Source organism: Triticum aestivum, chromosome 7A, assembly GCF_018294505.1.
Source record: "Triticum aestivum cultivar Chinese Spring chromosome 7A, IWGSC CS RefSeq v2.1, whole genome shotgun sequence".
Lineage (NCBI taxonomy): Eukaryota > Viridiplantae > Streptophyta > Magnoliopsida > Poales > Poaceae > Triticum > Triticum aestivum.
The window spans coordinates 638575053-638599055 of record NC_057812.1 but is presented as its reverse complement, the minus strand read 5'-3'; the positions used below and the strand labels follow the sequence as shown (position 1 = coordinate 638599055).

The window sequence follows — 24003 nt, the reverse complement described above, 5'->3', positions numbered from 1 at the left end:
GTTACATTGTGACATTTGATAGCACACAAGGTGTTCCTCCGGTATTCGGGAGTTGCATAATCTCATAGTTAGAGGAACATGTATAAGTCATGAAGAAAGCAATATCAATAAAACTAAACGATCATTATGCGATGGGTCTTGTCCATCACATCATTCTCTAATGATGTGACCCCGCTTATCAAATGACAACACATGTCTATGGTCAGGAGACTTAACCATCTTTGATCAACGAGCTAGTCAAGTAGAGGCATACTAGGGACACTCTGTTTTGTCTATGTATTCACACATGTACTAAGTTTCCGGTTAATACAATTCTAACATGAATAATAAACATTTATCATGATATAAGGAAATATAAATAACAACTTTATTATTGCCTCTAGGGCATATTTCCTTCACCAGTTTGATGGTCAATTCGATGATCGATGTGAGGAGGGTGTCATCGACCGGGGGAAGCTGCACCGCGTTGCTGGATGCCGCGGGCCAAGCGTGCCTCTTTAGAGCACCTTCATGTGCTGTCTGAGGGTTATCATCTCGGGGAGCCGCCGCAAGGATGAGGACGACTCTGGTAGGCCAAGTCATGGAGGAATCGCAGTGCTGTAGACCCCCGCTGCCGCCAAGTACTTGGGTCGTGCTCGTGGAGGAGGCATCCCACAATGGACCATCATCTCCAGCAAGGGGTTAGGCCACGCGCATGCAAAAGGGTTTCGGTGTTTAAGGGGAGATAGAAGTGACTTGAAATTATGAACGAAGACGAAGGATGACTGAAAAAAGAGCCTGATTCCCATTTGGCGCCTTCAGCGCCAATTTTTTAGGCAATTCAGCGCCAAATAGAGTGTATTCGGGTACGCGGCGCACACCCCTAGACCGTAATGGGATGACCCATTTTAGCACTGTAGTGGTAATCTTGGTCGTCTCATGTTTTTTCAGGCCTTTTTTGTTTCATATCTTGTTTCTGCCCTTTTTAGATTGGTTTTGGTCGATTTTTCATTATTTTTCCCTTTTTCATTTAATTTTCATTATTTTTTCCTTTTCCAAATTCATGAACTTTTTTTCTTAAATTCGTGAACTTATTCAAATTCATATTTTTTTGTCTCAAATCATGAATTTTTTTTCAAATATGTGAACTTTTTTCAAAATCTGTTAACTTTTTTCAAATCTGTAAACTTTTGTTTCAAAATCTATGAATTTTTTTCAAATCCATGAACATTTTTCAAAGTTCACAATTTTTTTTCAAAAAAATCATATTCATGAACTTTTTTTTTGCAAATCAATGAACTTTTTTAAGATCCATGATATTTTTCTGTTGAACTTTTTTAAACCTTTTTTTAGTTTACAAATTTTTCTGAATTCTTTTTTCACAAAAGTCAATCGTTCGACAAGTTGACCTGTCACCCGAACGAACGATGGGCTAGCAACTTATCAGTGGGGTCTTGAGCGATACCCACAGCCCCAACGCACCGGGATCCTTCATTTCATTCTCGAGAGAAAACACATGGGTTTTTCCCTTCGAGACCGAGCCGCGTGGACATTTTTTTTGAGAAATGTCGCGCTTTATTGATCAAGGATAATTAAGAGAGAGTGCCTCCCTGCTACAATTCGGGGTTACTTTTTTTTTTGAATTGAATTGTTTGAATTGCTTACCATATGTTACATGAAAAATAGCGTGGATGATGATTAGGCGTGCTGGATGGATTTCCTAGGCCCAAAAGCCCGGAAACCCACGTGGGGCCGAAAGGTGAGCAAGGCGACGGCTGCTCAGGCATCTTGAAATACTTGGCCTTGGCGCCCGAACGTAACCGTCTCGACCAACAGCTTTCGCTTCTCATCTTCTCCCCGTCGCCGGAGCTCCAAGAAACCAAGAACCCACCATCACCATCCCCGCCCCTCCTTCCCCGCTCGGTTTCCCTCTCCACCGCGCGCCTCCGCTCCCCAGCGGCACCGGCCTGCGACAGATGGATCAGTTCCATCACGGCCACCACGTGCGGCTGTGCAACCCCGTGCGCGACGCGTACCTGCACGCCGACGAGGACGGCCACGGCATCTCCCTCCACCACCGCCGGGATTCGATGAACGTGGCCTGGGCGGTTCATTTGGTTGAGGGTAACCTGCACCTCCACAGCGCCGCCTACGGCCGCTACCTGGCCTCCTCCACGACCGCGCGGGCGCCGCTCGGCCACCGCGGGCTCCGCGTCGAGCAGCGCAACTTCGACTACACGGAGGTGACCGAGCTCGTTTGGCTGGCCGTCCTGTCGGACTCCGGGAACGAGGTCCTGCTCCAGCACTTCAACGGCGGCTTCCTCCGCGCCAACGGGAGGTACCTCCCCTGGATCAACGGCGCCAGCGTCGAGTACATCAGCGACATCCACCACGCCAGCACGATGATGCACTGGGTGAGTGAGCCCGCCATGCCTCCCCTTCCGCCACCTTCGACCGGGGTGAGTGAGCCCGCCATGCCCGCTTTCTTCCTGAATCTGCGCAATTCTTGGCTCTGTTCTTGCCAAATTTGCGCCTTCTTTGGCTTCCTCATCTCCAATTCGCATTTGATTGATCTCCTGATGACAATGAGATGGTTCTTTGCAACTCAACTGCATGCAGCTTACCTTCCCCGCCTTCATGGTGCCGTCGCGGGTGATCACTTACTCGTGGAGGAGCTACCACGGGGACCTCCTCGTCAACGGCTCCATCGTGTTCAGGGGGAGGTCCGTGTTCCGCCTGAGGGAGGAGCTGGCCGGGCGGCTGGCCGTGGGCGCCCTTGCCCTTGCAAACTTGGGCGTCGACGACATCGTCATGTGCCTCCCCACACGTGACGGCCGGCTTTTCCCGCTCCTCGTCGACCTGCCCAACAGCCGCCGGTGCCTCGCCATCGCCATCGCCATCACCAACACGCTTGGTGAGAGCCCCTCCACCATATCCTCAACTTCCTGTTCTTCTCCTTTAATTTGGCAAGAAACTCTTATTTCCCATAGCAGTCTTGATCTTGTCCTGATTTTAATTCCAGCTGAGTGCTTGGAAAACAGAGTCTGAAAAAACTTTTGCTGCTAATCTGTTTCAGTTAGGAATCTGAACTGCTGTAGGATTATACGTAGACATCGGTAAAAGTTGCTGAATCAAACCAGTAGGTGCCCAACAGGCACGACGTTATACTAGAAAGAAGGTTGTTTGTTGGGGTGAAAAATCATTTCATAATTTAAAAATCCACACTGAACCTTGATATGGAAAACTATTGTGCTTTAATTCAGATGATTCAGTTCTTCAATTTAATACCATATATGGCGTTAGTGCAAAACTTCTGAACTTGAAAACCCAAATCAGTTCGGTCTGCCTAGTTCAGCTTCACAGAGAAGATAATGATTTCTGTTTTTAGCCCACTGTATCTGTTTCGAGTACCTGTGACATCATCTTGTTTTGAGGTTTTGTACATCAGCTTTCCTTTTTTATCTTCTTATTTAAACTTGTCGCAGTACCTGTGACACTTTATGCCTAACTGCTTAACTATTTTTCTGCTAATTCAGCCCACGTGGCGCTGCGGTTCGCTGATGTTGATGCAGAGTAGAGAGATACCAGAGCCAGGACCCCAAGCTAGAAGTCGCCTTCAAAAGCGTCGCCGCCTCGGATACGATGACATTAGAACCCAGTTCCTTCCGTTGAGATATGGGTTCAGGAAAACCCAGCATTTGTTGTGTTTCTGCTAGCTAAACTTTGGTTTGTTCTCCAGACAATATATAAGAAACATATTTGCGTTGGCTGTTAGGTTTCGTAGTAATTTCAAAAAAATTCCTACGCACACGCAAGATCATGTGATGCATAGCAACGAGAGGGGAGAGTGTTGTCTACGTACCCAACGCAGACCGACTGCGGAAGCGCTGACACGACGTAGAGAAAGTAGTCGTACGTCTTCACGATCCAACCGATCAAGCACCGAAACTACGGCACCTCCGAGTTCGAGCACACGTTCAGCTCGATGACGATCCCCGTACTCCGATCCAGCAAAGTGTCGGGGAAGAGTTCTGTCAGCACGACGGCATGGTGACGATCTTGATGAACTACAGCAGCATGGCTTCGCCTAAACTCCGCTACAGTATTATCGAGGAATATGGTGGCAGGGGGCACCGCACACGGCTAAGGAATAGATCACGTGGATCAACTTGTGTCTAGAGGTGCCCCCTGCCCCCGTATATAAAGGATCCAAGGGGGAGGGCTGGCCAGCCAAGGAGGAGGGCGCAGGAGAGTCCTACTCCCTCTGGGAGTAGGATTCCCCCCCCCCCAATCCTAGTCGGAATAGGATTCACGGAGGAGGAAAAGAGGAAGAGGGGGCCGGCCACCTCTCCTAGTCCTAATAGGACTAGGGGAAGGGGGAGGCGCACAGCCCATCTAGGGCAGCCCCTTCTCTTTTCCACTAAGGCCCACTATGGCCCATATAGCTCCCGGGGGGTTCCGGTAACCCTCCCGGTATTCCGGTAAAATCCCGATTTCACCCGGAACACTTCCGATATCCAAACATAGGCTTCCAATATATCAATCTTTACGTCTCGACCATTTCGAGACTCCTCGTCATGTCCGTGATCACATCCGGGACTCCGAACAACCTTCGGTACATCAAAATGCATAAACTCATAATATAACTGTCATCGTAACCTTAAGCGTGCGGACCCTACGGGTTCGAGAACAATGTAGACATGACCGAGACACGTCTCCGGTCAATAACCAATAGCGGGACCTGGATGCCCATATTGGCTCCTACATATTCTACGAATATCTTTATCGGTCAGACCGCATAACAACATACGTTGTTCCCTTTGTCATCGGTATGTTACTTGCCCGAGATTCGATCGTCGGTATCCAATACCTAGTTCAATCTCGTTACCGGCAAGTCTCTTTACTCGTTCCGTAATACATCATCTCAAAACTAACATATTAGTTGTAATGCTTGCAAGGCTTATGTGATGTGTATCACCGAGAGGGCCCAGAGATACCTCTCCGACAATCGGAGTGACAAATCCTAATCTCGAAATACGCCAACCCAACATCTACCTTTGGAGACACCTGTAATGCTCCTTTATAATCACCCAGTTATGTTGTGACGTTTGGTAGCACCCAAAGTGTTCCTCCGGCAAACGGGAGTTGCATAATCTCATAGTCATAGGAACATGTATAAGTCATGAAGAAAGCAATAGCAACATACTAAACGATCGGGTGCTAAGCTAATGGAATGGGTCATGTCAATCAGATCATTCAACTAATGATGTGACCTCGTTAATCAAATAACAACTCATTGTTCATGGTCAGGAAACATAACCATCTTTGATTAACGAGCTAGTCAAGCAGAGGCATACTAGTGACACTTTGTTTGTCTATGTATTCACACATGTATTATGTTTCCGGTTAATACAATTCTAGCATGAATAATAAACATTTATCATGATTATAAGGAAATAAATAATAACTTTATTATTGCCTCTAGGGCATATTTCCTTCAGTCTCCCACTTGCACTAGAGTCAATAATCTAGATTACACTGTAATGATTCTAACACCCATAGATCCTTGGTGCTGATCATGTTTTACTCGTGGAAGAGGCTTAGTCAACGGGTCTGCAACATTCAGATCCGTATGTATCTTGCAAATCTCTATGTCTCCCACCTGGACTAGATCCCGGATGGAGTTGAAGCGTCTCTTGATGTGTTTGGTCCTTTTGTGAAATCTGGATTCCTTTGCCAAGGCAATTGCACCAGTATTGTCACAAAAGATTTTAATTGGACCCGATGCATTAGGTATGACACCTAGATCGGATATGAACTCCTTCATCCAGACTCCTTCGTTCGGTGCTTCCGAAGCAGCTATGTACTCCGCTTCACATGTAGATCCCGCTACGACGCTTTGTTTAGAACTGCATCAACTGACAGCTCCACCGTTTAATGTAAACACGTATCCGGTTTGCGATTTAGAATCGTCTGGATCAGTGTCAAAGCTTGCATCAACGTAACCTTTTACGGTGAGCTCTTTGTCACCTCCATATACGAGAAACATATCCTTAGTCCTTTTCAGGTATTTCAGGATGTTCTTGACCGCTGTCCAGTGATCCACTCCTGGATTACTTTGGTACCTCCCTGCTAAACTTATAGCAAGGCACACATCAGGTCTGGTACACAGCATTGCATACATGATAGATCCTATGGCTGATGCATAGGGAACATCTTTCATATTCTCTCTATCTTCTGCAGTGGTCGGGCATTGAGTCTTACTCAACTTCACACCTTGTAACACAGGCAAGAACCCTTTCTTTGCTTGATCCATTTTGAACTTCTTCAAAATTTTGTCAAGGTATGTGCTTTGTGAAAGTCCAATTAAGCGTCTTGATCTATCTCTATAGATCTTAATGCCTAATATGTAAGCAGCTTCACCGAGGTCTTTCATTGAAAAACTTTTATTCAAGTATCCCTTTATGCTATCCAGAAATTCTAGATCATTTCCAATCAGCAATATGTCATCCACATATAATATCAGAAATGCTACAGAGCTCCCACTCACTTTCTTGTAAATACAGGCTTCTCCGAAAGTCTGTATAAAACCAAATGCTTTGATCACACTATCAAAACGTTTATTCCAACTCCGAGAGGCTTGCACCAGGCCATAAATGGATCGCTGGAGTTTGCACACTTTGTTAGCTCCCTTTGGATCGACAAAACCTTCCGGTTGCATCATATACAACTCTTCTTCCAGAAATCCATTCAGGAATGCAGTTTTGACATCCATCTGCCAAATTTCATAATCATAAAATGCGGCAATCGCTAACATGATTCGGACGGACTTAAGCATCGCTACGGGTGAGAAGGTCTCATCGTAGTCAATCCCTTGAACTTGCCGAAAACCTTTTGCGACAAGTCGAGCTTTGTAGACAGTAACATTACCATCAGCGTCCGTCTTCTTCTTAAAGATCCATTTATTCTAATTTGCTTGCCGATCATCGGGCAAGTCAACCAAAGTCCATACTTTGTTCTCATACATGGATCCCATCTCAGATTTCATGGCTTCAAGCCACTTTGCGGAATCTGGGCTCACCATCGCTTCTTCATAGTTCGTAGGTTCATCATGATCTAGTAGCATGACTTCCAGAACAGGATTACCGTACCACTCTGGTGCGGATCTTACTCTGGTTGATCTACGAGGTTCAGCAGTATCTTGATCTGAAGTTTCATGATAATTATCATTGGCTTCCTCACTAACTGGTGTAGGTGTCACTGAAACAGTTTTCTGTGATGTACTACTTTCTAGCAAGGGAGCAGGTACAGTTACCTCGTCAAGTTCTACTTTCCTCCCACTCACTTCTTTCGAGAGAAACTCCTTCTCTAGAAAGGATCCATTCTTAGCAACGAATGTCTTGCCTTCGGATCTGTGATAGAAGGTGTACCCAATAGTCTCCTTTGGGTATCCTATGAAGACACATTTCTCCGATTTGGGTTCGAGCTTATCAGGTTGAAGCTTTTTCACATAAGCATCGCAGCCCCAAACTTTAAGAAACGACAACTTTGGTTTCTTGCCAAACCACAGTTCATAAGGCGTCGTCTCAACGGATTTTGATGGTGCCCTATTTAACGTGAATGCGGCCGTCTCTAAAGCATAACCCCAAAATGATAGCGGTAAATCAGTAAGAGACATCATAGATCGCACCATATCTAGTAAAGTACGATTACGACGTTCGGACACACCATTACGCTGTGGTGTTCCGGGTGGCGTGAGTTGCGAAACTATTCCACAGTTTTTCAAATGTACACCAAACTCGTAACTCAAATATTCACCTCCACGATCAGATCGTAGAAACTTTATTTTCTTGTTACGATGATTTTCAACTTCACTCTGAAATTCTTTGAACTTTTCAAATGTTTCAGATTTATGTTTCATTAAGTAGATATACCCATATCTGCTTAAATCATCTGTGAAGGTGAGAAAATAACGATATCCGCCACGAGCCTCAATATTCATCGGACCACATACATCGGTATGTATGATTTCCAACAAATCTGTTGCTCTCTCCATAGTACCGGAGAACGGTGTTTTAGTCATCTTGCCCATGAGGCACGGTTCGCAAGTACCAAGTAATTCATAATCAAGTGGTTCCAAAAGTCCATCAGTATGGAGTTTCTTCATGCGCTTTACACCGATATGACCTAAACGACAGTGCCACAAATAAGTTGCACTTTCATTATCAACTCTGCATCTTTTGGCTTTAACATTATGAATATGTGTATTACTACTATCGAGATTCAATAAAAATAGACCACTCTTCAAGGGTGCATGACCATAAAAGATATTACTCATATAAATAGAACAACCATTATTCTTTGATTTAAATGAATAACCGTCTCGCATTAAACAAGATCCAGATATAATGTTCATGCTCAACGCTGGCACCAAATAACAATTATTTAGGTCTAATATTAATCCCGTAGGTAGATGTAGAGGTAGCGTGCCGACCGCGATCACATCGACTTTGGAACCGTTTCCCACGCGCATCGTCACCTCGTCCTTTGCCAGTGCCCGCTTATTCCGTAGTCCCTGTTTCGAGTTGCAAATATTAGCAACAGAACCAGTATCAAATACCCAGGTGCTACTGCGAGCTCTAGTAAGGTACACATCAATAACATGTATATCAGATATACCTTTGTTCACCTTGCCATCCTTCTTATCCGCCAAATACTTGGGGCAGTTTCGCTTCCAGTGACCAGTCTGCTTGCAGTAGAAGCACTCAGTTTCAGGCTTAGGTCCAGACTTGGGTTTCTTCTCTTGAGTAGCAACTTGCTTGCCGTTCTTTTTGAAGTCCCCCTTCTTCTTCCCTTTGCCCTTTTTCTTGAAACTAGTGGTCTTGTTAACCATCAACACTTGATGCTCCTTCTTGATTTCTACCTCCGCAGCTTTCAGCATTGCGAAGAGCTCGGGAATAGTCTTGTTCATCCCTTGCATATTATAGTTCATCACGAAGCTCTTGTAGCTTGGTGGCAGTGATTGGAGAATTCTGTCAATGACGTAATCATCCGGAAGATTAACTCCCAATTGAATCAAGTGATTATTATACCCAGACATTTTGAGTATATGCTCACTAACAGAACTGTTCTCCTCAATCTTGCAGCTATAGAACTTATTGGAGACTTCATATCTCTCAATTTGGGCATTTGCTTGAAATATTAACTTCAACTCCTGGAACATCTCATGTGCTCCATGACGTTCAAAACGTCGTTGAAGTCCCGATTCTAAGCCGTAAAGCATGGCACACTGAACTATCGAGTAGTCATCAGCTTTGCTCTGCCAGACGTTCATAACATCTGGTGTTGCTCCAGCAGCAGGCCTGGCACCCAGCGGTGCTTCCAGGACGTAATTCTTCTGTGCAGCAATGAGGATAATCCTCAAGTTACGGACCCAGTCCGTGTAATTGCTACCATCATCTTTCAACTTTGCTTTCTCAAGGAACACATTAAAATTCAACGGAACAACAGCACGAGCCATCTATCTACAATCAACATAAACAAGCAAGATACTATCAGGTACTAAGTTCATGATAAATTTAAGTTCAATTAATCATATTACTTAAGAACTCCCACTTAGATAGACATCCCTCTAATCTTCTAAGTGATTACGTGATCCAAATCAACTAAACCATAACCGATTATCACGTGAGATGGAGTAGTTTTGAATGGTGAACATCGTTTATGTTGATCATATCTACTATATGATTCACGCTCGACCTTTCGGTCTCCGTGTTCCGAGGCCATATCTGCATATGCTAGGCTCGTCAAGTTTAACCTAAGTATTCTGCGTGTGCAAAACTGGCTTGCACCCGTTGTAGATGGACGTAGAGCTTATCACACCCGATCATCACGTGGTGTCTGGGCACGACGAACTTTGGCAACGGTGCATACTCAGGGAGAACACTTCTTGATAATTTAGTGAGAGATCATCTTATAATGCTACCGTCAATCAAAGCAAGATAAGATGCATAAAAAGATAAACATCACATGCAATCAATATAAGTGATATGATATGGCCATCATCTTGTGCTTGTGATCTCCATCTCCGAAGCACCATCATGATCACCATCGTCACCGGCGCGACACCTTGATCTCCATCGTAGCATCGTTGTCGTCTCGCCAATCTTATGCTTCCACGACTATCACTGCCGTTTAGTAATAAAGTAAATCATTACATCGCGATTGCATTGCATACAATAAAGCGACAACCATATGGCTCCTGCCAGTTGCCGATAACTCGGTTACAAAACATGATCATCTCATACAATAAAATTCAGCATCATGCCTTGACCATATCACATCACAACATGCCCTGCAAAAACAAGTTAGACGTCTTCTACTTTGTTGTTGCAAGTTTTACGTGGCTGCTACGGGCTTAAGTAAGAACCAATCTCACCTACGCATCAAAACCACAACGATAGTTTGTCAAATAGACTCCGTTTTAACCTTCGCAAGGACCGGGCGTAGCCACACTCGGTTCAACTAAAGTTGGAGAGACAGTCGCCCGCAAGCATCTATGTGCAAAGCACGTCGAGGGAACCGGTCTCGCGTAAGCGTACGCGTAAGGTTGGTCCGGGTCGTCTCGTCCAACAATACCGCTGAACCAAAGTATGACATGCTGGTAGGCAGTATGACTTGTATCGTCCACAACTCACTTGTGTTCTACTCGTGCATATAACATCAACATAAATAACCTAGGCTCGGATGCCACTGTTAGGTTTCGTAGTAATTTCAAAAAAATTCCTACGCACACGCAAGATCATGTGATGCATAGCAACGAGAGGGGAGAGTGTTGTCTACGTACCCAACACAGACCGACTGCGGAAGCACTGACACGACGTAGAGGAAGTAGTCATACGTCTTCACGATCCAACCGATCAAGCACCGAAACTACGGCACCTCCGAGTTCGAGCACACGTTCAGCTCGATGACGATCCTCGGACTCCGATCCAGCAAAGTGTCGGGGAAGAGTTCCGTCAGCACAACGGCGTGGTGATGATCTTGATGAACTACAGCAGCATGGCTTCGCCTAAACTCCGCTACAGTATTATCGAGGAATATGGTGGCAGGGGGCACCGCACACGGCTAAGGAATAGATCACGTGGATCAACTTGTGTCTAGAGGTGCCCCCTGCCCCCGTATATAAAGGATCCAAGGGGGAGGGCTGGCCGGCCAAGGAGGAGGGCGCAGGAGAGTCCTACTCCCTCTGGGAGTAGGATCCCCCCCCCCCAATCCTAGTCGGAATAGGATTCGCGGAGGGGGAAAAGAGGAAGAGGGGGGCGGCCACCTCTCCTAGTCCTAATAGGACTAGGGGAAGGGGGAGGCGCACAGCCCATCTAGGGCAGCCCTTTCTCTTTTCCACTAAGGCCCACTATGGCCCATATAGCTTCCGGGGGGTTCCGGTAACCCTCCCGGTATTCCGGTAAAATCCCGATTTCACCCGGAACACTTCCGATATCCAAACATAGGCTTCCAATATATCAATCTTTACGTCTCGACCATTTCGAGACTCCTCATCATGTCCGTGATCACATCCGGGACTCCGAACAACCTTCGGTACATCAAAATGCATAAACTCATAATATAACTGTCATCGTAACCTTAAGCATGCGGACCCTACGGGTTCGAGAACAATGTAGACATGACCGAGACATGTCTCCGGTCAATAACCAATAGCGGGACCTGGATGCCCATATTGGCTCCTACATATTCTACGAAGATCTTTATCGGTCAGACCGCATAACAACATACGTTGTTCCCTTTGTCATCGGTATGTTACTTGCCCGAGATTCGATCGTCGGTATCCAATACCTAGTTCAATCTCGTTACCGGCAAGTCTCTTTACTTGTTCCGTAATGCATCATCTCAAAACTAACATATTAGTTGTAATGCTTGCAAGGCTTATGTGATGTGTATTACCGAGAGGGCCCAGAGATACCTCTCCGACAATCGGAGTGACAAATCCTAATCTCGAAATACGCCAACCCAACATCTACCTTTGGAGACACCTGTAATGCTCCTTTATAATCACCCAGTTACGTTGTGACGTTTGGTAGCACCCAAAGTGTTCCTCCGGCAAACGGGAGTTGCATAATCTCATAGTCATAGGAACATGTATAAGTCATGAAGAAAGCAATAGCAACATACTAAACGATCGGGTGCTAAGCTAATGGAATGGGTCATGTCAATCAGATCATTCAACTAATGATGTGACCTCGTTAATCAAATAACAACTCATTGTTCATGGTCAGGAAACATAACCATCTTTGATTAACGAGCTAGTCAAGCAGAGGCATACTAGTGACACTTTGTTTGTCTATGTATTCACGCATGTATTATGTTTCCGGTTAATACAATTCTAGCATGAATAATAAACATTTATCATGATTATAAGGAAATAAATAATAACTTTATTATTGCCTCTAGGGCATATTTCCTTCATTGGCATCACGGTTCTAATATTCAGAAACTGTTTGAACAATGATGCGGCGACATTAGTCTGTAATGTGTTGACAATAGCCACTAGTTTAACGTTGCTACCTGCATTTCTCTTAGATGAAGCATGTGGTGTTGACAGAGACACAAATGTGGTGGTTCCTACAGTTACTTGAGCACTTGAGTTCCGTTATGCTGCTGAAAGTTTCAGTCCATCAGCAGAAAATGAATTTTGTGTTTTGTCAAAGATCGAATTCTGAAGATGGCGATGCTGATGCGCCCGGACACTCTGCCTCAAGTTTCAGTCATATGCTAATGCACCTATATTTACTCAACTGAAAGGAAAAATTGAAAATGCCGGTGCTTGCTGCCTTTTGCTGCGCACCTGGTGTTCCTTGCATTGTATATTTGGTTTAGCATGTTGTAAATCTTCTGAATAACATGTGAACAAAATTTAGGTTTTATCCCATAGCACTATAAGAATGCTAGTTTCTGCAGATTACATTGTTCGCATGCTTTGTACATCAGCTGACTTTTGTTTAATAAAATTAAGAAATTCTTTATCTGCTGCAATAGTTGTATAACAACTTCCGGTAAGCAATTGCGGAGCATCTTTTGCTTGCTTCTTGTTTTTCTCTCACATGTTTGAGTTTGGATGGAACACAGAAAGGTCGCAGGGGTTGTAAAAGTCGCGTGGATTTCGTCGTCAAATTTTGTGTTCCATTTTCAACAGATTGGCTACAGTTTGGTTGAATTTGGACAGTTGAAGGATAGTGTACTTACTAGAAGCGGTTGCGCGCCTTGCCACGCCGTTTTTGGAACAAGTGTTTGTTCAGTATTGGACTGCTTACATTCAAGACTGTAAATTTTATGGACCGGCTTCTTGTGTTGATGTCAGCTCCCTTTGTGATGACATTTTAACCAAGGAAAAGAATATTTTGGCTCGTAAACTTATCTCTAATCACTCGACAAAGAATTTACCAACTGTAGCTAGTTTATACTCCCTCCATCCCAAAATAAGTGTCTAAACTTTATACTAACTTTAGTACAAAGTTATAATCAAGTTGAGACACTTATTTTAGGACGAAGAGAGTATTCAGTAATAGAAGCGAGTCATGCTCTATTATACTTATTCTGGAGCAAGCTAGTTTAGAGAATCGACCATAATTTGGTCAACGCCATTCTAGTTCTACAGTAAATTCAATAAGATAAAATGCACCATCAGAAAACATTAATTTTGCCCCTTAGGCATGTCGGCCAAACATATTGTGCCGCATGGTGCATAGGGGATGGCACCCGCAAGGTATGGGTACGGGTGGAGCCACCCCATAACCTTACCCGTCCACCCTAAACTTACTATCACCCGTACCCATACTTGTCAAGGGTAAAAAAAATTCCCATACACATCACCCGACAGGGTATATAGGTACCCGTGGGTAAAAATTCCCACATTTACAACACATCAAATTTAACAGAAAATAGTTGTAGAAATCAACATGTAACCATAAATTAATAATAGCAATACATTTTAAACAACAATGTACAACAACACATTCTCATAAACAAAAAAATACGTGCCTATAAAGAACCACATAAAAATGTTAAACAACACATAATCATAAATAATAACACATGGTCATACACTTCAAGTTCACAAAATCATAAAAAGATGGAGATAATTTGACTGCACATTAGAGGTTTTTACCTAGCACGTTTAGGGGGGGGGGGGGGGGGGTTAATATGTTAGGATATTAAAGAAAACCCACTTGTCAACATTTTAAATGGGTACACGGGTATTGGTTATATGATCCCATACTCGTACCCTCTCTACCCGATGGGTATCATATTTTCCCATTTAAGTACCCATGGGTAAATTTATGTCCCATACCTTTATCCTAATGGGGTTTTTACCCGCAGGGTATCCGAGTAATGGGTACCCATTGCCATCCCTGTTGCGGTGTGGAAAACCAAACCAAAGGAAAATCAACATTTCCTTAAGGTGACATGTGCTCGTTGATAATGATCACATCATTAGAAAAATACCTCAAGGATGGCATCAACATAAACACCACACTAAACTAAATTTTCCAAATAATATTTTTTTGGAAAATTTAGTGAGTGAGTAATAATGGTGAATATATATCATTTTACAAGATGAATTTTGACATTAAAATGATGCTAAAAGGTGATCATCATTAAAAAATTGCCATGAATTGACATTTAACATTAATGCCACTTGAATTTTTAATACATTTTCCAATTGGTTCGACCGTACTCAAAAATACAAACATGATTTTAGCATAATACTATCAGACAACTAGATTTATTTTCAATGCATAAACACAGAAAAAACTGAAACAATTTAGAAAGCACTAAAGATAAATAAAATGACTGATACCATAATTAGGCCCATTATAACCCACGGAAAAACATTACAAAATTCTCTCATCATTAAAGTAACTTTCAACATAAATTTGGGCTCATATTTCTCATTTGAATAGTGCATAAATAATTTACATTTTCATAATATAACATAAAATACACTAAAAAACATTTTCATAACTCAGCCCAAAACCTATCAGTGTTATATATTAACTTAACTGGCCCAACAAATAAATTCACCCAAAAGGAAAACCATTTTCTACTACCATAGATATAGAGTCAAACCAGGCCGTAGCCTGGAGGCGAAATTGGTGAACTTTCTAAATTTCATGAACTTTTTTTCTTAAAATTCGTGATCTTTTTCAACTCGATGATTTTTTCAAAAAGAATCTAAAAAAATTTCATCTGTAGAAAAAACACAGGGTTTTTTCTGTTCGAGACAGAGCCTTTTTTGTTTTATTAGGGGTGTTCGAGACAGAGCCGCGTGGCCATCGATTCATGATGGGCGACACTCTTGTTGGAAGTTGATCTTGGCATGCGGGCCGCTGGATGGAATTCCTAGGCCCAAAAGCCCGCAAACCCACCTGCTGACCGCTTCTTGAAATACTCCGCCTTGGCGCCCGAACGTAACCGTCTCAACCAACCAACAACTTTCGCTTCTCATCCTCCCCGTCGCCGACTCGCCGGAGCGCCAAGAAACCAAGAACCCACCGTCACCATCCCCACCTCGCCATCCCTGCTCGGTTTCCCTCTCCACCGCGCGCCTCTGCTCCCCAGCGGCACCGGCCTGCGACCGATGGATCAGTTCCATCACGGCCACCACGTGCGGCTGCGCAACCCCGTGCGCGGCGTACCTGCACGCCGACGAGGACGGCCACTGCGTCTCCCTCCACCACCGCCGGGATTCGATGAACGTGGCCTGGGCGGTCCATCTGGTCGAGGGTGACGACGCGCATTACCTGCACCTCCACAGCGCCGCCTACGGCCGCTACCTCGCCTCCACGACCGCGCCGGTGCCGCTCGGCCACCGCGGGCTCCGCGTCGAGCAGCGGAACTACAACCACACGGATGAGACCGCGCTCGTTTGGCTGGCCGTCCTGTCGGACTCCGGGGACGAGGTCCTGCTCCAGCACTTCAACGGTCGCTTCCTCCGCGCCAACGGGAGGTACCTCCCCTGGAACGACGGCGCCAGCGTCGACTACATCAGCGACATCCACCGAGTCAGCACGATGATGCACTGGGCCGTGGAGCACGTCCCCGCCAGGGAGGCCATGCCTCCCCTTCCACCTTCGACCGGGGTGAGTGAGCCCGCCATCACCATGCCCGCTTCTTGATTGATTCTCCCCGACTTAATTTCAGCCGCAGAGATCGCAAATTCTTGGCTCTGTTCTTGCCGAATTTGCGTCTTCTTTGGCTTCCTGATCTCAAATTCGTATTGCAGCTTCCCTTCACCGCCGCCATGGTGCCGTCGTGGGTGATCACGTACGCGTGGAGGAGCTTCCACGGGGACCTCCTCGCCAGCGGCACGATCGTGTTCAGGGGGAGATCCGTGTTCCGCCTGAGGGAGGAGCTGGCCGGGCGGCTGGGCCTGGGCGTGGGCCTCCTTGCAAACTTGGGCGCCGACGACATCGTCATGTGCCTCCCCACACGTGATGCCCGGCTTTTCCCGCTCGTCGTCGACCTGCCCAACAGCCGCCAGAGCCTCCACGTCGCCATCGCCATCACCGAGACACCCAGTGAGAGCCCCTTCCCGCTCTTCTCCTTTGGCAAGAAACTCTTATTTGCACTAGTCTTGATCTTGTCCGGATGTTTTTTTTGGGGGTTTCATTTAAGTTGAGCGCTCATCTGCCCGTGCTTGGAAAACAGTCTGAAAAACCTTTGCTGCTGTTTCAGTTAGGAATCTACTGCTGTAGGATTATACTAGACATCAGTAAAAGTTGCTGAATCAAGTCAGTAGGTGCTCAACAGGCACCACATTATGCTTGTCTGAAGGTTGTCTGAAGCCAGTTGTCTGTTGGGGTGAAAATCATTTCATAAGTCAACTGAAGGTTGTCTGATGCCACACTGAACCTTGATATGGCAACTATTGTGCTTTGATTCAGATGATTCAGTTCTCCAATTTAATACCATAGGCCGCTAGTGGAAAACTTTCTGAAGTTGAAAACCCAAATCAGTTCGGTCTGCCTAGTTCAGCTTCATAGAGAAGATCATTTCTGTTTTTTAGCCTACTGTAACCGTAACGCCTGGGCAAAATTCAGGTTCTGTTCCACAACACATTACATTGTTTTGAGGTTTTGTACTTCAGCTTTCCTTTTGATCTTCTTATTTAAACTTGTTGCAGTACCTTTGAAACCTCATGCCTAACTGCTTAACTATTTTTTTGCTAATTCAGCCCACGCGACGCTGCGGTATGCGGATGTCGATGCAGAGTAGAGAGATGCCAGAAACAGGGCCCCTAGCTAGAAGTCGCCTTCAAAAGCGTCACCGCCTCGGATACGATGACATTAGAACCCAGTTCCTTCCGTTGAGATATGGGTTCAGGAAAACCCAACATTTAATGTGTTTCTGCTAGCTAAACTTTGGTTTGTTCTTCGGGCAGTATATAAGAAACCTATTTGCGTTAGCATCACGGTTCTAATATTCAGAAACTGTTTGATCAGTGGTATGGCGACATTAATCTGTAGTGTGTTGACAATGGGCACTATTTAACCGTTGCTACCTGCATTTCTCTTAGATGAAGAATCTAGTGTTGACAGGGACACAAATGTGGTGGTTCTTGCAGTGAGTTGAGCACTTGAGTTTCGTTACTCCGCTGAAAGTTTCAGTCCATCAGCAGGAAATGAATTTGTTGCCAAAGGTTGAATTCTGAACGTGGCGATGCTGATGCACCGCGCCCGGACACTCTGCCTATAAGTTTCAGTCATTTTCATTGGCACCTACAGTATAATTCTGAATATGGCGATGCTAATGCACCTATGTTTACTAAGAAAATGAAAATGCAGGCGACTTGCTGCATTTTGCTGCGCGCCTGGAGTATATTTGGTTTAGCACATGTCGCAAATCCTGTGAATAAAATGTGAACAAAATTCAGGTTTGATCCCATATAACACTACAAGAATACTAGTTTCTGCAGATTACATTGTTTGCATGCTTTGTACATCAGCTGACTTTTGTTTAATAAAATTAAGAGATTTTTTATCTGCTGCAATAGTTGTATAACAACTTTTGGTAAGAAATTGCGCATCTTTTGATTGCTTCTTGTTTTTCTCTTACATGTTTGAGTTTGGATGGAACACAGAAAGGTCGCAGGGGTTGTAAAAGCCATGTGGATTTCGTCGTTTGTGTTCCATGTTCAAAAGATTGACTACAGTTCGGTTAAAATTTCGCACATTTGCCTTGAAGGATAGTGTGCTTACTAGAAGCAGTTGCCCGCCTTGCCGCACCGTTTTTCTCATGGGGTCTCTTCATTAAGTGTTTGTTCAGTGTTGGACTGCTTACATTTGAGACGGTAACTTTTATAGACCAGCTTCTTGTGTCGAGGTCAGTTCTCTTTTCGATGACATTTTAACCAGGGAAAAAAATTCGCCTCATAAACTTATCTCTAATCACTCAAGAAAGAAATTACCAACTGTAGTTAGTTTATTTGAGTAATAGAGCGAGTCATGCTCTATTATACTTATTCTGGAGCGAGCTAGTTTAGAGAATAAACCATAATTTTGTCAACACCACTTTAGGACATTATACTTACTCTATAGTGCATTAAATAAGATAAAATGCGCAATCATAAAACATTATTTTTGCCCATTAGGCATGTTGGCCAAACATTGTTGTGCTGAATAGTGTGGTGTGGAAAACCAAACCACGCGGAAATCAAGATTTTCTTAAGGTGGCATGTGCTCGTTGATAATGATCACATCATTAAAAAAAGACCACAACTCCACAAGTATGGCATCAACATAAACACCACACTAATTTTTTTTTCCAAATAATAACTTTTGGAAAATTTAGTGAGTGAGTAATAATGGTGAATAATGTATTATTTTACAAGATGAATTTTGGCATTAAAATGATGCTAAAAGGTGATCTTCATTAAAAATGTGCCATGAAATGACATTTAACATTAATGCTACATGAATTTTTTAAATACAATTTCCAATTGGTTCAATTGTATTCAGGAAATTCAAACATTATTTCAGCATAATATCAGACAACCAAATTTATTTTCAGTGCATAAATATATAAAAATTACAGAAACAACTTAAAAAGCACTGAAGATAAATAAAATGACTGGTACCATACTTAGGTCCATCATAACCCACGGAAAAACATTAAATTATCTCATCTTTAAAGTAATTTTCAACAAAAATTTGGCCCATATTTCTCATTTCAACAGTACATAAATAATTTACAATTTCATAATATAGAAGAAATACACTGAAAAACATTTTCATAACTTGCCCCAAAACCTATTGGTGGCATATTAACTTACTGCCCAGCAGATAAATTCATCCAAAACAAAAACCATTTTTCTGCGACCATAGATATAGAGTCAATCTGGGCCGCAGCCCGAAGGTGAAATTGGTCCGTTCTGCGACTGAAGGCCCGACAGCATTCCCGCATGGTTCTCGTTTGTCCGGTCCAATCAGACGGCCTGCGCCGTGCCTTATAGTTGTAAAAAATTCATACTATCTTTGATCGGTTAGTGCAAGTAACGTTATGCAAATGTTTGGCTCAAAACAAAATTTCATGGGACATTTATATTTATGCCACTAATTTGCGTCCACTCTCAGAATTACCGTTAACTTTTTGATGTGCTCAAATTTGCCCCTAAAAAGTATTTTAGGTCATGAGAATGCCCTTCCAGCTGGCCACAGTTGTTTCATCAAAACTTTAAAAATTCATAACAAATTCATATGAACTCAGAAGAATGCAAATAAGATAGCAAAACATTCATAAAAATATCACCTATACATGCGATGTGGTCGACCGAGTTGGGCTAGGAAACCGATGCGCGCGCGTATTGTGCGATGTAGTCCATGGTGGTCGACATGATTTTTAGTGTGTACGTGGAACATTTTTCTCATACACGTCGAACATTTTTCAAGTAACGATGTACTACTTTTTCTTCTCAAATACATGTTTTGAACACCTTTTCAAATATATGTTGATTTATTCCTTTTCTCTTCAACGAATGTTGACATTTTTTTTCATAAACACCGTACAGTTTTAATACATGTTTCGTATTTTTTAAATACATGATTAGCATTTTTTTAAATATACATTTTAATGTTTATTTTTTAAACAAATGTCTACATTATTTCCATATAGATCGTACCTTTTATGTGCACATCTGGAACTTTATTTATATATGTTAACCATTTTTTCCAAATACAAAACATTTTTTTCAGATTATTATATTGTTGGAAACTTTTTTTGAATACAAATTCAATAATATACTTTTTGCAGCATATATTTTACATTTTGCTACTCAAATAAATGGTCAAAGTTTGATAAAAATATGACGAGCCCTAACAAATCGGGAGGGAGGTAGTAGTACAAAAAATAAGAGGGGCCTTAATAAGGGAGACATGTCTACATTGATGTGCACATATCAGTGATCGATGAGTAGATGGATCATACGCGTAGTATGTGCGTGCATGTGTTTATAGGGTTGAGTGTAAGCGTGAGTATATGCGTGTGTGTTGTGTTTAGAAAAATAGATAATTTATGCCCACATATGCATCATCAAATAAAAGTCAGAGTTGCAAATGCATACTCAAAATCACTGCAACAACCAGGAAATACCCAAGCCTCTATATCTAGGGAAGTTTACCTTCTCAGGTTTCACCACTTGTTTGATAGCGACGTGAGAGCCTATCGAGTGCAGACACGTGGATTAAATTGGGATGTTGCGGTGTACATTTATGTGGTGATTGTAGGCCTTCCGTGAAAATTTTGTTAACTGATTCGCATTTTCTCGTGTGCACTTGGGGTGTCTTCAGCGATTTTGGTTCAGATGATTGTTTGATCTAGACGTCCCACTGTTTCTAAACGGCTGCCGCTCATCGATTAATCTAGACACGCCACTGTTATACCTTTCGTGTTTGTTTTGGTTTCCTTTTTCCCATCTTGTCGTGGGTTATAAATAGGACCTTCTTCTTGTTGTATCTCAGTTGTTCTGTAAGCTTTGTTTCTTCCTCTTCGTTTGCATTGATTGCATGGTTGGTTCTTCCTCCAGCCATAATGGTGTTGTGGTTGGTCGTCGCTCGAGCTCACCTGGTGTCTCTGCATGCTTCACTCCAATCCCAGTAGCGTCTACATCTCCTCGCCGTCGCCCACGCCTGGCCGTAGGCCGACACTCCTCGCCGTCAGGCTCCCACCCGCTCCTCGGGCACTGTCCCCCATCTTCTGTCTACCAATTTCTCTTCTATCTTGCGCCGTCGCGTCCATCGCCACCTCCTTTCTAGGGTTGTTGGCGTCGTAACGCAGCTTGGCTGGTGTGTACCGTTGCTGGCGTTACGTGGGATGCGACGGCCAGAGTGCATGCAGACTGCAGAAGCACGGCGACGTGGACGAGGATGTGCGATGTCAGCACGACGTGTCTGTACGGCTATCGGCACCGACGCCGGTCTTGACGGCAGCCAACATGTGCGGCAGTGGACATATGAAGGAGGTCTGGTGTCTGCTGGTGGATTACGTCTACCCCATCGGAGGCACGACCATGGCGCGCTTCTCTCCATGCTCGCCAACTTCGTAGCTTTAATGCCAGATCAACAGAGGTGACAACTCCCTATGACGTCGGGCGTAGGGCTCCGGTGGCATGCGATGGCGATGCGCCGATGATCTGGGTGGGCAGGAGGTCGACGAGAGAGCCGGCTCGCGGCGTCCATCATGAGTACGGTTGAACAACACGGGACGGCGGGACGCCATTCTGTCGGCAGGCTGAATGGGCGCGAGCTTAGCGGCATCATGAACATCATCAACAAGCTGCGCCTCTGGCCTCTCTCCGGCTGGCGTCCCTTTACACCCACATCGCCCGCCGCTGCCTCTGTTGTCATGTGGCCGTCGCGGCCACCACACACTTGCCGCTTACGCCATGCTCCTCGGTCGTGGCCGCAGCCTCGCACTCTTTCACGTGGGTGAGGGACAAGAGGGATTAGATCGCTATGGTGCTCTTGGAAAGGGCGATGCTGCTTGCCATGTTCTTTGCGCAGGCGGTGATGCTGGCGGTGGCCTACACCATGATCCCACGCGGTGAGCGAGGGAGCACGAGGTGGACGAGGCCGAGAACGCTGCCGCAACGTGGAAGTGTGGGAGGAGGATCACGCGCGTGCAGGGCCATGGCTCCACCGATGTCGGGCCACCGCTCAGGCTGAACCCCTCGGCCTGGCCGCCACTGCAGAAGTCGTCGCACCATGCTCCATCTGCGGCCGGGAAGCGCGTCGTGTTCATCACCCTTCCTGGAGCCCAGCGCGAGTGCACCGGCACCGACGTGTTTACCCTGTGCGCCGAGCTGGCCCAAGAAGAAACCAGTGCGTCCCCTTGTCGGCCCCCATTTCTTTTGCCTGCCCTCGAAAGTAATTTTAGTTAAAATCCGTGGTTCTGCTTGACCTCAGGCTCCTCCATGATTCCGTCGTGCAGGCTCTAAATCTCAATGTCGAGGACCTCGGTGCCCGTCCTTCAGTCCTTGCTATCCCGGGGCCTTCCTTCTTGATTATGGTAATTAATTCCTTCTCATTACACACTAGCAATGTCAATGATACCTTTCTTTGTGGTTATGAATAGCCATATTTCGAATTCCTTTTGTCTCACAGACGCACTGGTCCAACGGAGCAACGCGATGCAGGCAAGCCAGGAATGCGAGCACTATGTCAATACCACCGCTGCGCATTCCAGGCCACTCGCCGTGGCCTGCAAGGTCAATCTCCCGCAGGAGTGGACGTATTGAGATGCATATTGCTCTCTTCTCTGCGACCAAGCATCCACTGTCTCCCCTGGTTTCCATGGATCACTATATTTAATTGATCGTTAGCGCTAGGTAGATCTTAGTTAGAAGTAGGAGGCGGTAGTAGTAGCATCAGCATTAGGTGTTCTTTTGTGTGTGTGGTGATACATTATTTTGGATAGTTGGTGATGGATGCATACGAACAACGGAGAAGAATGAAAAATATTAGAGTGAAAAACTTTGGGGAATGGTTATTTCAGCAATGCATGGTTAATTGATTTAATTTATAGTATGTTGCTACTCTTTTGAAAGAAAAAAAATAGGAATTCCCGAAGTAATGTCTAAACCCAAGGATTTCACAAATCAAAGATAAAGGATTCCAGAACAAGTAAACACAATTTTCAATTGTCTCAACAACGAGTAGTGAAAAAGAATTCCTATATGCCTTCCCTCCCTCTTTAATGAGAGATGCAAAATAAAAAAGTGAAGTAAGGGTGCCCTGTGGGTATTTGATCTTGCTCCCTGCCCCTTTTTTTCATGGAAAAAGGAAATATCAATTTCTTCATTCATTGAACCCTAGTTCGGGACTGACGGGGCTCGAACCCGCAGCTTCCGCCTTGACAGGGCGGTGCTCTGACCAATTGAACTACAATCCCCCCGGGGTGTATGGCATACCTTTAGTGCTCATTTCGGCCAACTTTCCATTATCTTTCTTTGGTTGAGTGGCATGTACTTTCATGGCGCCCGTTTTTCCAATTATGAAGCATGGCTAAGTGATCCTACTCACATTTTAATTTATAGTATTTTAATTGATTTCAAAAGGTATTTTGAACAAGCATCCTGGTCACTCTGCAGTTCATGATGAGCACCACTGAATTTGAAGGACCATATGATAAAGGGTGTGACTGACACTCATTTAGATGAGAATAAAATCTGCATGATAAACTATCTTAGTCATGTTGTGATATTTTATCCTGCCTAATAATATGTTACTTTACACGTGAAGGAGCCTTTTCCATTACTTTAGTTCCGCGTAGCTGCGTGCATGGGTCGTTCATCGCATGATCCATGTACGTGGTCACCTTGACCACGCACGTCCTTCCTGCACAGACTATGCACGTGGTCACACCAGTGATGCGCGCCCGTGACTAAGCTATGGTCGATGATCCATACTCTTCCCTCCTTGCATGATCCATACACGTCGCCAACTTGGCGACGGG

At 44.5% G+C, this 24003-nt stretch overlaps 1 protein-coding gene across 1 annotated transcript; it reads left to right on the top strand.

Annotated features, from left to right (window-relative positions):
* The first annotated feature begins 16286 nt into the window (after positions 1-16286).
* Positions 16287-17449, top strand: LOC123147188 (uncharacterized). The gene is made up of 2 exons (XM_044566424.1): positions 16287-16574; positions 17231-17449. The coding sequence occupies exons 1-2, from the start codon at positions 16298-16300 to the stop codon at positions 17269-17271; spliced, it is 318 nt and encodes a 105-aa protein (XP_044422359.1). The 5' UTR covers positions 16287-16297; the 3' UTR covers positions 17272-17449.
* Positions 17450-24003: the final 6554 nt, after the last annotated feature.